This window comes from Manacus candei, unplaced genomic scaffold (genome assembly GCF_025592945.1).
Source record: "Manacus candei isolate 608988 ecotype Guabito, Panama unplaced genomic scaffold, ASM2559294v1 h1tg000014l, whole genome shotgun sequence".
Lineage (NCBI taxonomy): Eukaryota > Metazoa > Chordata > Aves > Passeriformes > Pipridae > Manacus > Manacus candei.
In genome coordinates, this window is record NW_026138062.1 from 45,776,265 (window position 1) to 45,788,563 (window position 12,299).

General features: G+C 37.4%; 2 protein-coding genes across 4 annotated transcripts in view; both read right to left on the minus strand.

Moving 5' to 3' along the window:
* Nucleotides 1-5,926, minus strand: part of LOC127467349 (N-acetylated-alpha-linked acidic dipeptidase 2-like) — a 40,764-nt gene extending 34,838 nt beyond the window's left edge. For 2 of the 3 annotated variants that reach the window (XM_051779234.1, XM_051779233.1), the window contains exon 1: nt 606-2,816. In XM_051779234.1, the coding sequence (XP_051635194.1) occupies nt 606-693 (88 nt within the window). In that variant the 5' untranslated portion in view covers nt 694-2,816. Of the gene's footprint in view, nt 1-605; nt 2,817-5,793 lie in introns of those variants that run through there. The other variant, XM_051779236.1, reaches the window with a different exon arrangement.
* LOC127467348 (putative N-acetylated-alpha-linked acidic dipeptidase) overlaps nt 2,956-12,299 on the minus strand; it is a 30,375-nt gene continuing 21,031 nt past the window's right edge. The window contains exons 14-19 of the mRNA XM_051779232.1: nt 10,967-11,058; nt 10,052-10,142; nt 9,467-9,731; nt 8,592-8,673; nt 7,173-7,265; nt 2,956-6,155 (exon numbers count right to left, since the gene is read on the minus strand). Coding sequence (XP_051635192.1) covers nt 5,966-6,155; nt 7,173-7,265; nt 8,592-8,673; nt 9,467-9,731; nt 10,052-10,142; nt 10,967-11,058 — 813 coding nt within the window. The 3' untranslated portion in view covers nt 2,956-5,965. The remainder of the gene's footprint in view (nt 6,156-7,172; nt 7,266-8,591; nt 8,674-9,466; nt 9,732-10,051; nt 10,143-10,966; nt 11,059-12,299) is intronic.

A 12,299-nucleotide genomic window follows, 5' to 3' on the forward strand; every position in this document is an offset into this window, starting at 1 on the left:
CATGCTTCAGCCTTAAGTGTGTGCTACAATACAAGTTTAAAAAGGACATGCAATTTTATATTTAAAATCAAATGCTGAAAGTGACTTCAGAAAAAAATCTCATGTTCTAGTAAAGTTCATTGTGCACAATGAAAAACTTCAGTAACTCCATTCTTGGCTGTCAGTCAAACTCCTCCTCCTCTACATTCTACCCTTAGTTTCTAAAGTAGCAACTGAATCAGAGCATTTAAATAGATCTTCAGTAAAAAATCAGGAAATACAATTAAAAAGAAATGGAGATCTGACAATCACTGAAGTCTCGAACTCTTCTATTAATCTTTCCTCTTTCAACGCCTGGCTGCCCATTTCGTAAGCTGTTAGTTCACCAAGGCTCACCGTGAGCTGAAGCACGCAGCCATTCTATTCCTCACTCCCTAAAGACCAAAACTGCTAGAGCGAGCAACTTCTTAGAAAAGCAGTGGGATGAGTACTTTATAATGTACCTAAAAAGCAGTATAATCTCCCTGATGATAAGTTAATCACAACAGGGGTTGCACTTAAGTATGTGCAAGGGGCAAAATCTGGTTCAAAAGCTGGGGCAAAAGCCCCTAGTTCTCCTTACTCACCCGTAAGAAAGCCCAGCAAGAAACAGCCAAGCAGCCCGGGGCAGAGGAGCCATGTGCAGAGGGGGGTCTTGCTCCTGCTCCTGGCCATAGGGGTATCACTGGCTGGCAGCTTGGCAGGCTGTGAGGAGGGCAGGCAAGCAGCTGCCTTCCTCCTCCTCTGTCCCCTCCTCCTCTTTCCATCTGCAGCCCCAGGGCTGTCCCTGGCTTCTGTGTTTTTCAGCTCTCATGCTGCCTAATCAGCCTTAACCCAGGATGATGATGATATGATTTTCTGAGAGCAATAAAACACTTCCATTTCTGAGTCTCACCCCACTAAACAGCTCCAGTCTATTTCTGTGACAGATATGTATCTAGGTTGTGCACCAAGCAGTTTACAAGTACTATTTAAAAGGCTAATTAATTATCAGGAGTTCCTGGTTTTGAAAGTTCTTGGTTTAGGCTTGATCACAATCTGTTCCAGTGGAAGTGGCCAAGAGATGAAAATAAGGGAAAACTTGTTTCTTCTTTACCAATGAAGCACTGAATTGCTTCCTTTAGTAATCCATAGTAACATTAATCCTTGGCAAGTGATGAACACTTAGAGCAGCTAAGAAAACAATTTAGATTAGCCAGTGAGGACACTTCCAGGCATCATCCAATTTGGAACTGTGAAAAGTTGCAAAATTATTCTCTATATTCTCTAGCTTTTTACACTGAAGACTTCAGGGTCCTTAAGATCAAGTTTTCTTAGTCTAACTCAGTCAAATCCACCAGTATCTCATGGGAAAGGTCACAACTTCAGCCCAGGGAATAGTCAAAAAAATATGTTCATAGACTCATCATATTTTTGCACAAACTTACTCTGATCCTGCACATCACTACCTGCTGGTGAGTTCCTGCATGGCTATATGGAAGCCAAGACTGATCTTTCTGGAACTGAGGACTTGCCCATTTGAGTCCAGTTATATGGCTGAAGGTAGGAAAGCTTTTCTGGGAGCCTGGAATGCTTCAAGTTCCTACTACTCACTCCCAAAGTAGGTACATTTTGTGAAAGAAATATCGGTACTCTGAGTATCAAAACTCTCTTAAACACATAAGGTTGAGCTGAAAATATTCAGAAAAAGCTGAAAAGGGTAGTTAATATCCTAATTGCTTCACTACAGCTTTCCAGAAAATAAGGACTTGGGTATTCTGCACCAGTGATAGCCACCATTTCAAGCACAGGCTGGATGTCTTTGTTCAAATTATAGGCACGTCCAGTTTTGTGATTTTTTTCCCTGTCATTTCCCAACTGCTCATAAGCCATCAAAAATTCTGAACAGCAATGACATTTCACACCAGCATCTCAGTTGGCATATACAAACCAGATGGAATTCCACCTACAGAACTCATAAAGAATGAGCATATTGTTGTATTATTAGCATTTATATAGCACCACAGGTGTAGGACTGGCACATAATAGACAGTAAAATGACAAGGGTTTTTGGAAATTGATAAAAAACTTAGACCTCACATGATAACATCAGTAGAGGAAGAAGGTAAGAATAGCAACAGTGAGAATGTTTGAAATGTATTTATTTCTATGCCTACATCTTTTTAAAGTGACAAGGGCCTTAGCAATGCTGAGGTTGAATAACAGCAGCAACAAGGTGGCTTCTACCACTTAAAATACAGTCCTAATATTAGTTATTAGTTGTGATATGTTCTTACATGCCATGGATTGGGCGCAGGTGGAGTATATTATGTTACAATTAAATGCAATATAACATACAGTGTAAATCTGTCTTCAACCACATACCCTCCACAAAGGTCAGGGACATGAAATAAGATGACAAAGGTCAAGGGTTGAAATAAAGACAAGGACATTGCTTGTCAATTACCATTATAAGCAAACCAGATTCCATTTAGGGATAAATAATTTCATTTACTACAAATTAAAATAGACTTGGATAGTGAGAAACAAAGACAAAAATTAAAACAACATCTTCTCCCCCACTGCATCCATTTTTTTAGCTTAACCTTCACTCCCAACTCCTCTATGCCAGAGTTGCCATATATGACTGTCATGTGAAAAGGGGAGATTTCCTTGTCCCTTGCTGTGGGGAGTTTTCCTTGACTCTCAGTGTTTTATTCATCTGTCAGTTCCCCAGGAAAGCTGAGACGCTTGTGCTCAACTAGTCTGTCAGAGTCCCATCATGGGGACCCTTCACTGAACAATCCTGCTGGATTGGAGGGCAGTTTGACTGACTTATTCAGGGAAATACACCAACAGCATAAGGGAGACCCCTCAGCAGGTCTTCCCACCTTATTCAAGTGTGTTACCCACTGCTGGCAGCTGCCAGAGCCCGTGAAGGACTCACGCTGATGGGTTACAGAATTACGCTCTTTATTAATACAGAATTGTGACAGGTTATGGTTCGAAGACTGATGGTGATATTACCTGAGTGCAAGAATGTATTCAAAGCAATACACAGACAAGGCTTAATCCCAAATAAAAGTATTCAGTGCACATAGAGTGTGGTTCTTACCCAATAGGTGTCCCTATGGCAGAGAAAATAGGTTCGCACATCGACTGATCCCAGCAGTTACAATGGAGTCTTCCCTAACTTTTTGCTCACACTGAGAGTGAAAACAAGCCTCATGTTCAGCTGAAGCTATCAGAACTTGCAGGTAGCTACACGTGTGCTACTTAGTCAAAATATATAAATCCCTAGTAAAATAGAAAAGCTCAAAGAATGGCAAGGATACACATGCCAGATGCAAAACTACCATGCATGTGTGTGTTGAATACATAATTATGCTATGCAGCCAATTAGTAAAGCCAGTAATTGTGCATAAAAACACATAACACACAGGAAAAATGCCAGGGCTTGTAAATTGTAGGTTGTAGCTGCTCAGCAACTGCACCCTAAAGCTTAACATTTGCAGCAAGAAAGATGTCCTACTTGATTGCGTTGCCTGACCTATTGTTTGACTAAAGGTTGAACTTGTGGCTTGAGAATTCAAAGGGCCCTGGTTTGTGGGAAAGGCAGCCCTGGCAGGAAAAATGGCAACAGGGGAATGCTCAACTGCTATTTCAAATCAGTAGTTTCCTTCTGACTCTGCCAGTTGCACAGACCCCTGAACTCTCTCACGGCCTCTGCAGTCTTCCTATCAGTTTAAAATGGTAGTAGATGTTGATGCTTTGAGTCAGAGTCTTTGTTATCTTGAACTTCATGAGTCCATTATCAGATTCCAGCTAAAATAAAATTTACATTGCTGGCAGTTGACATGTCCAGATTGCAAACTTTGACTCTTTCTTCTACAAGAGGAATTCAGAAATCATTCAGTGAGGTCAACAGACTTTCCAGCCAAAGTAACATTGACATTGCTGGTTTCATGAAAGCAAGGATTCATTTTAATACAGGTATAATTTCTCCCTTTTCCACACATGAGTATGTTTTAATTTCTTTTGATTTACATACTTAGTGCACAGGATGATCATTGTATGGAGTTATTTGGAAAACCTGAACAGTATCCAATTTGTGATCATATGATAGTAATACTTTCTTAAAAAAAAACACTGCTCCTTTTTCACTTCACTTCTTCCAGATTCTTTAATTTAATTGATCTCACACTCAGGGATCGAGTTAGGTAACAGCTATGCCCCTGAGATATCTTGGCAGATCTAACAAAAAATACATTGGCTTAAAAAGGAGCTATTCCTGTATCTGGCCTGTCCTTACTAAACTCCTTCAAAGCATACACTTCCATGCTCATGTGGCATGGATGGTTCAGATGGTTTTTTTGAGCTCCAAGAATCAAAGTGCAGCTAAAAAGTTTGCAAGAACTTATTAACACTGCTTTTAATGCATATTACTTATTATTTAACCATTATTCACCACTTGTCTGCTTTGGATGCATATTATTTATTTAACCATTGTCCTCCACTTGTCTGGCAGGAACTAGATGTCTCTATTTGTCGACAAATGTCAGTTGGTCTGATTTTGTTCATAAATGTGAAATATGACCCTTACTTCTTTGTATTATCCTAGTAACTGAGTCACGTGAAATTACATTTCTCAGTGCATATGCAACTACTCTTTCATTTTATGCTTTCTGCTTAGAAGTCATAATCCTAGTGACATACATAGGAAAAGGACAGCTGTATATGCATCCATGCATATATTTTGACATATGGCTTGCATAGCTGACTAAAAATCAGGTAGCTTCAGTAATTAGCTACATAGGTTTTGGCATTTGCTGTCCAGTTATGACACCAGCTATTTTTGCCTTGAATAGCCTTTGACGAATGGAGCTCCAGGGGCTATATCTAGACTCCATAGAAGACTGACAGCAAGAAATTATTTAGGGAGTAGAATGTTTTTATCACACAAAATATTAGCTGTGCAAGAGGTTAATAATCCTCCAGGGCAGAATGTCGGATGAAGGGATTTGATTTTCTGAGTCTTCTCTGTCTGATCTCAGTTGCTTCACTGTGATCTTTCAAGTAGTCCATCATAAGAGCAGCAAAATCAGAAATAGCACACCAAAATCAGAAATAGAGACTTTACAAAATGGTAATAATTTTGTATCCTTTCAAACTAAGGACATGATGAATTTTTTTTTGCTTCTAATTGTCTTCATATTAAAAACAACTTTACATGGACAAGGCATAGCAAAGGTAGATTTTGGATAAAAGAAGGTCGTCATCTCAAAAGACATTTTGTAAGATGACTATATGTCTGCCTTGTTTTTACTCCAGTGACTAGAAAGCTTCTTGCTTAAATTTATTTGCAAACAGCTTCAAGGTTCAGCATGTGAGAAGAAGAATGTCGTGGATGAGTATTCTGGGCTGGCTGCCCAAAACTTGTTATGATCGTTATACATCCCGCAAATGGTATGTCACAGTTTTCCCATTTTCATACATGAGTCTTTGTGTAAAAGGAGGGCTGAAATGTCTGTCTTGGAGTAGAATGATACAATCCCAAGGTAAATAATAAAAAGTCAACAACAAAATTATAAACTGATAGAAACATGAAATTAATTCTGTTTTCCTGATGCACTATGAAGACTGCTATAATAATCAAGCTAGCAAAATTCAAAGCTCTGAAAATAAATCCAGCGGTTAGCAATTCTTAAAATACAAAGCTCAGAGAAAACCTGAAACTTTTTCACTCTCACTCCAGAAGATATCTAAATCCTGAGCTCTCGGGATGGAGTACGTTACCTTGTTAACATTGCTAAATGCATTCCACTTGGGTATATTATTTGCAAAGAACAAGATTTTTTTTATTTTGTGTTCTTTGTAATAATCCTCCTAGTGTTTTTCAATGATCCATTTCTAAAACTTCTTGCAAAATTCTGTATTTTGTCTTCACTGATGATTATGTTGTTGATATTTAAGCTACTTCTTTCAGTGTTTCTGCTGCTGCCTGTACAGTGAAGGCTGCAATGGAAATTTGCCTCTTCACTTCTTCCCAGGCTTCATGTTGATCAGCTTTGTTTTCGATATCAAACATGGCATCATAGATTCCTGGGAAAGATTCTCCTGCATACTTGTTATGGCTGCTTGGAGCAAAGATAACATGTCTGCAGGGAAGATGACGGGAAAAATAGCAATATTCTGCATTAGAAAAATAAAACATACAATTTTCTGGATAAAACTAGTCTGTTTCTATACCATCTGTTAAACTCTTGACACTTAGGATGTAAATAAATAAGATTATTGCAGCAATAGTAGCTATAGTCTATGAAGCAAGAAACTAACATAAGCTACATTATGCCATGTGAATTTCAGAAATTTATAGCTACTTGAGATAAAATTGAGTCAAATATTTTCCTTTCCCTCCTTTTAGATGAAATTAAAAGATTAAAAAAGCCAGCTGATTTTCTCAAAGATATACACAGTCTCCAACAGATACAGGTATGCTTTGAGACAGGAAAGCCAATGCTTTGACTGTTCTCAACATATTTTTTAATCATAAGCTATAAGAGGTACAAGTATTGTAGATCTTAATTTCTCCTTCTGCAATTAGTTTTTAGTGCAATTTTTTAGTGGAAAGATTACTGTTCTGAATTATGCAGACTGGTAAAAGGATCAAAAACCTAGACTTGATTTGACTGCCTCTCAGATAAGATTTACTTCTTTAACTGGATGAGAGGACCACTGAATTCCCTTCACTGCTGTTGTAGTGCTGCCCTCCACACTGCATTTGCTAGCATGACTGTTCTTTTATAATTGATCAAATTGCAGTACTTGAATTATACAGTATTTCACTTTCAAATAATAACAACTTCCTATAGACTCTTTACCACTAAAATTACTTGAAATGAGTCCAGGGCTTAACTTTAGATCTGTTTAGAAGCCAGTGAAATCAATAGAAATGATCTGAATAGGTTTCCAACAACACTCTTCCTCATTCTGTATAATGTATCTCACTGAAGTTTTCCCCAGTATTGTTTTCCCTTTTTAACCTTATTTGTTCTGTTTAATCTACTTTTACTGTGTTGAATAAAATCATTATAACTCTATTTAGAGACCTGTGAATCTTAACAGAATTCTTATAGGGTATTCCAGGAGGAAAGTGAAAAATAACCATTTCTCACCTATAAAATGGCCTTCCAGGTAATCCAAGGGGATCGATAAAAGCCCTTTCCAGAAACATGAGCTGATCATTTAGTGATCTGACAGCAAGTAGGCTAAAAAGAAAAAAGGAATATGTTAGCTACAGACTGTTTGACTTGCTCTTAGTCCTGTGCCCCAGCATTCACATCTCTGGATTTATGAAGGGCAGTGTTCTATACTAACAGTGTTTCTACACTAACACTGTCCAGAGAATTATGTCTTAGATTTTAGGCAGCAGATCCACGATGTTGAACTTAAAGAGTAGCCCAAAAAAGCCCACGTCAGCTAACCTGCAAAGAAGAATTATGCTGATCTATTGTGAGACAGTTTGGTTCACAACCTGAAAGTCTCTTAAAGTTGTTTTTAAAGGTCAAGTAATAATGTCAAAGAAGACAATTTCAGGTATTTTCTCTCATGTTGCATCTTACTCCTTTATCTCCTTTCCATGAGGATACTTAAGTGGACTGTTCTCTTCTTTTGTACAAAAGTTTTCCAAAGACCCTATTTCCCACAAAGCCAGCCAGCCACAAATTACTTCAATAAAATCTCATTTGTTGTAAAATCAAAACATCTGAAAAAAAGTAACCTTGTGATGCTAGAACCAACTCTTGAGTCATCCAAGAATTGTGGTTTTTTGATGGTAGATTTTAAATTCCCTAGAGCAGAGACCATCTGTGTGTGTGTACTTTGAATAGCTCTGAGCATACTACTGATGCTTAACAAATAAAAGAATCATGAAGAAGATTATACCAAAAATATGTGGGCTCGGTAGTTTACATCGAACTTATTGTAGAGCTTTGAAGGCATTCATCAATAAAAAACGGTAAAATTTATACCACCATAAGCCTGGAGTAACTCTACTACCATCAATAAATTTTTTTCAAGTTTACAGTGGTGCAAACAGAAACTAAAACTGGTTAGTTGAATTAAAACTTAGATTTAGGTCATCCACCAATAAAACCATTTTGAAAATGTCACATACATGTCACATGTCAGAAATGTCATCTTTTACATAAGAAATTATTGTTAACTCATCTTGAAAGGTGCTGCCATTAAAAAGATGGCTTTTATTCTCAGTTAGTGTTCCATAAGGGTAAGCATATGGCTAGATTAGATTCTTCCCAAGAATTGTAACATACACATATGTATATACAAAACGAAGCTTGGTTTGTCATTCTGGGCATGGTCTACAAGGAATAAATTACAAATTAAGTCAAATGCAAATTAAGCCTTTTGGCACAGGTGGTACATAAAACTTCTTGATAGCTCATCAAAAAGCTTGCCCCAAATACAGCTTCTTTTTTATCTTTTTTCCATTAAGTGGTACCAAGTGACTGTGCCTCTGAGCTCAGAGGACTACATGCAGCATTTGACTGGAAAAAAAAAGGAGTTAAACTTACTTATTGATATCTATTTGTTGCAGTCTCTCATGAAAGCTAGCAGCAACTTCTGTAAAATTCTTCACAGCTGAAAAGAGAGCATCTGGAGGGAGCAGGAAGGAAGCAATTACCTTCATATTCTGAAGACATAATTTAACAAATAACATTCTACAAATTAAAGCTTTATCTTTCACTGTAATCATGATCTATTAAGTGCTGGTGAAGGAAAATCAGATGACCCCATATTCCTACATTAAAAAATGTGTAATTCTGTGTCAAAACCTGCCCTAGAGACAGTAGAAATTACCACTGTTGTGACTACTGTTTATTATTTGCTACTTGAAGAATATAAAGAAATATCAAAAACTGGATTGTGGACTGCCAGAACCAGACTGTTCATAAGACTGAGATTTTATAAACCCCAACAACCTGTGTTTTACTGTTATGTCCCTCCATACAGACAGAGTATATGTGTGCGGGTGTGTGCATGTGCATGCACGTAGTTGATATTGGTCATTAGCAGCTAAATCCTAAACTGAATACAATATAATGTTGTCAATAAAACAGAGGCTTCTGAGGCAGAGAATTATCCAGCACTAGAAGCTGCAAAGCAGTATGATTATTAAGGAATCAAGACGATACATTGTTGTCAACTTTGGTGGATCATACACAGGTCAAAGCACATGCAACTGCAAGTGTCAGCTCTATTGGGCAGTGGCATATTCTCTACACAGGCATACTAGTGACAAAATATTCACATTTCAAATTCTTGGGGGGTGTGGTTCTTGTTTTATTTACTGTTCATACAGCACAAAGTAAATACCAGGCCATGACTAAGACATACATTACTATACTAGCATTAATGGAGGAGGAGCGTGATGAAAGACTGTACGTACCAAAGGATACGTTGTATGTTGCCAGTTCATCTTCATGATTCCTTGACAAATTATAGATGATGTGAGCATAGTTGCTCACAGCTGACGCATAATCTCTGCAGTCAAAAGGAAGCACAACAGAGTTGGCCAATTCAAACACCAGCCCTCCCCGTACCTGAGCTACTGCCAGATGATTTTTGAAAGTGGGATCATAGAACTGCTCCACAATTTCATAGGTTTCATAGACACTGTGGTAAACTGGATAGCTGCTATATTTTTCTATGTTCTGAAACAAAAATACCAAAACAAAACAAAACTATTATTCAGCTATGGATACTTCAGTGTGGCTTGTAAACATTTGCTGTGGGATTCAAGGCACAGTAAAGTTAAATTCTTAAAGTCAAGTTTGTCTGACTGATACCAAGTTGAACATTCTTATTTATTACACATTTGTATTGAGGTAGCACATAGAGTTCTAGTAATTAGATACCATTCTGACACACTAAACTGAACTAGCCCAAAAGGTTGCAGTTTAAATGGTTCCACTACAGGTGATGTTATTGAGGCAGCTACTGGGGAGACTAAATTACAAAGACACAGACTTACCCAATTTTTACTGTAACGTGCTCTGCCTGAAGCGATGCCAAGACGTTGAAAAAAGACTTCAAAGTCATTGCCAGAACCCAGTTTATTTATTCTTTTAACAAGAAAGAGGAAAATATCTTGAGTGACAATACTTAAAGTATAATTTTCGTTTGCTTCCAAGTACCGTGTCAATTATTTATTCAGCAGTCGGTCACTATACATTACACAGTCTTTTCCTAGTATGCTCCTTTTGTCACTACACATGAATTGCCTCTGACCCCCACATTACATGCATCACATCAGTTGCATTCTTGGAATAGCAAAGTAATCATTCTCAGGGTCAGAAATATCCAGCTCTCAGGAGGAGAATTTCACTCACTGTCTTTTATCACTGACAAGAATCAATGACCTTCCTCCTGCTGAACTTCCACTATCCCAAGCTCTCAACTGAGAGAAATCACAGAAGTATCAGAATGGCTTCACAGAATAAAATCAATCATTGAGATTCTATAGACACCCCCTGGTAAATTTGAAGGACGGTGTTGTAAAATCCTGCCTGACGTGCCCCCCAGCCTCCCAGATTCAGAGGCCTTCCAGGAGACTGGAAGCAAATGCAAGGGAAAGCTGCTGAGTTAGCATCTTGTGTGCCTGCCACTGGCTTGTGCATACTGCTCTTATTTGTCTAAATCTCTATAAACTACAAGAACACTTTTCATATATAAAACCTTCTGTTCATCAACAAAGGCAGGTTCGCAACACTATTGTACAATAGCATACCTAGTAATAGCAATCAATAGAACTCTGAAATTCATACCAGCTCAGAAACACACCATTTCTTTTAAGCACTCAGCTTTTCAAATGGGTATTTCTTTAAAACCCACATTATACAAGTTATAATAATGTTTGGTATATAATTTATGTTCTTTTGTCACTGACCTGGGGACCTCTTTATATTCTCTTGATGGATTTTTTTTATACCAGCTCTCATAAAGAGATTTTCCTTCAAAACCCTCATCAGGACTTGGTATCTAGAAGAAGACAAAGGGTACAATTTTAAATGTTACCAAGCAACAAATCAACAACCTGTCCTCACACAAAAGACTTTGGGCAATGACTAAGTCACAGTCTTAAGTCCCTCAACCTTTTTTCATTTCCATTTTAACACTTCAGACGCATAGCATTTTCCAGAGGAATAATTTATTTTCTAAAACATAAGTAATTTTACATGAAAGAAAACACAAGGAAAGGAAAACATTTCAGGTCAATATTTACATTTTGATGTTTCTTTATGAGATTTTCAGCTATTTAATTTAAATATTCAACAAAACAATCCCTCACAGAACAAAACTTCTGGTTTTACTTGGGAAAGAAATTTCAATTTTGTCTTACTTTAATTCAAAACTGTTTCTACCTCGTTTTAGTTCACAAAAGTTATGTTTATGAATGCAGAAGCAACCTTAGAAGGGCAAAGTGCACAGTACCTGGTGTTTATGTCATCATAGCTGCTAGAGAGGTATATAAATCACAATTATCCTAAAGCTCATTCCTATCACTCTGATTACTTTGAAGGTAACTGAGCATCATCTTTCCTTTATATCAGTGGAATGCTGAGGTTTTATTATCTTGAATCTATTAAAGATTATTAATATCTCTTCTACTATTAATTGATATATAACTACCTAGGAATAGGAACCAAATTAAAACTAATATATTTGGAGTTGTGTCCATTAAGCTAATTGTTTGTACAACAGTTATAAGACTTTTTACCAGATTAACTTTGGATGGGATCACATGGGACATGCTTCCTGATCAGCATTCTCTTCAGACATCAGCTACCAACAAGCTGTGGTTATATGCATTCATCAGCCTCTCTTGTTGCTTCCCAGCTTGAGGAAGGGTTATGCAATGCAACCATTTTCACTGGTATTTAGGTCAACATTCTAATGATGGCTCTTGCTGTCCAAACTGAGACCCTACTGACCAGATTTTCTGACAGTTCTGAAGACTTGCATTTAGCACAGGTTACCATGGGAACTGCAGGTGATCAGCTCTTCTGCAGTTTATGACAGAAATACCTTTATCTGGGCACTTGATTTTTACAGTTACATTTTAGTTGTTGTACTTTAATTGCCAGAAAATTATTATAATGATTTACTACCTTTTATTTACTTTTGTACCAGTCTAATGCTAGTTTCAAGAGACAATAAATTATCAACGCTAGAAAAGCCAGATGACTAAATATATACAGCAGACGAAGACAGATAAAGTA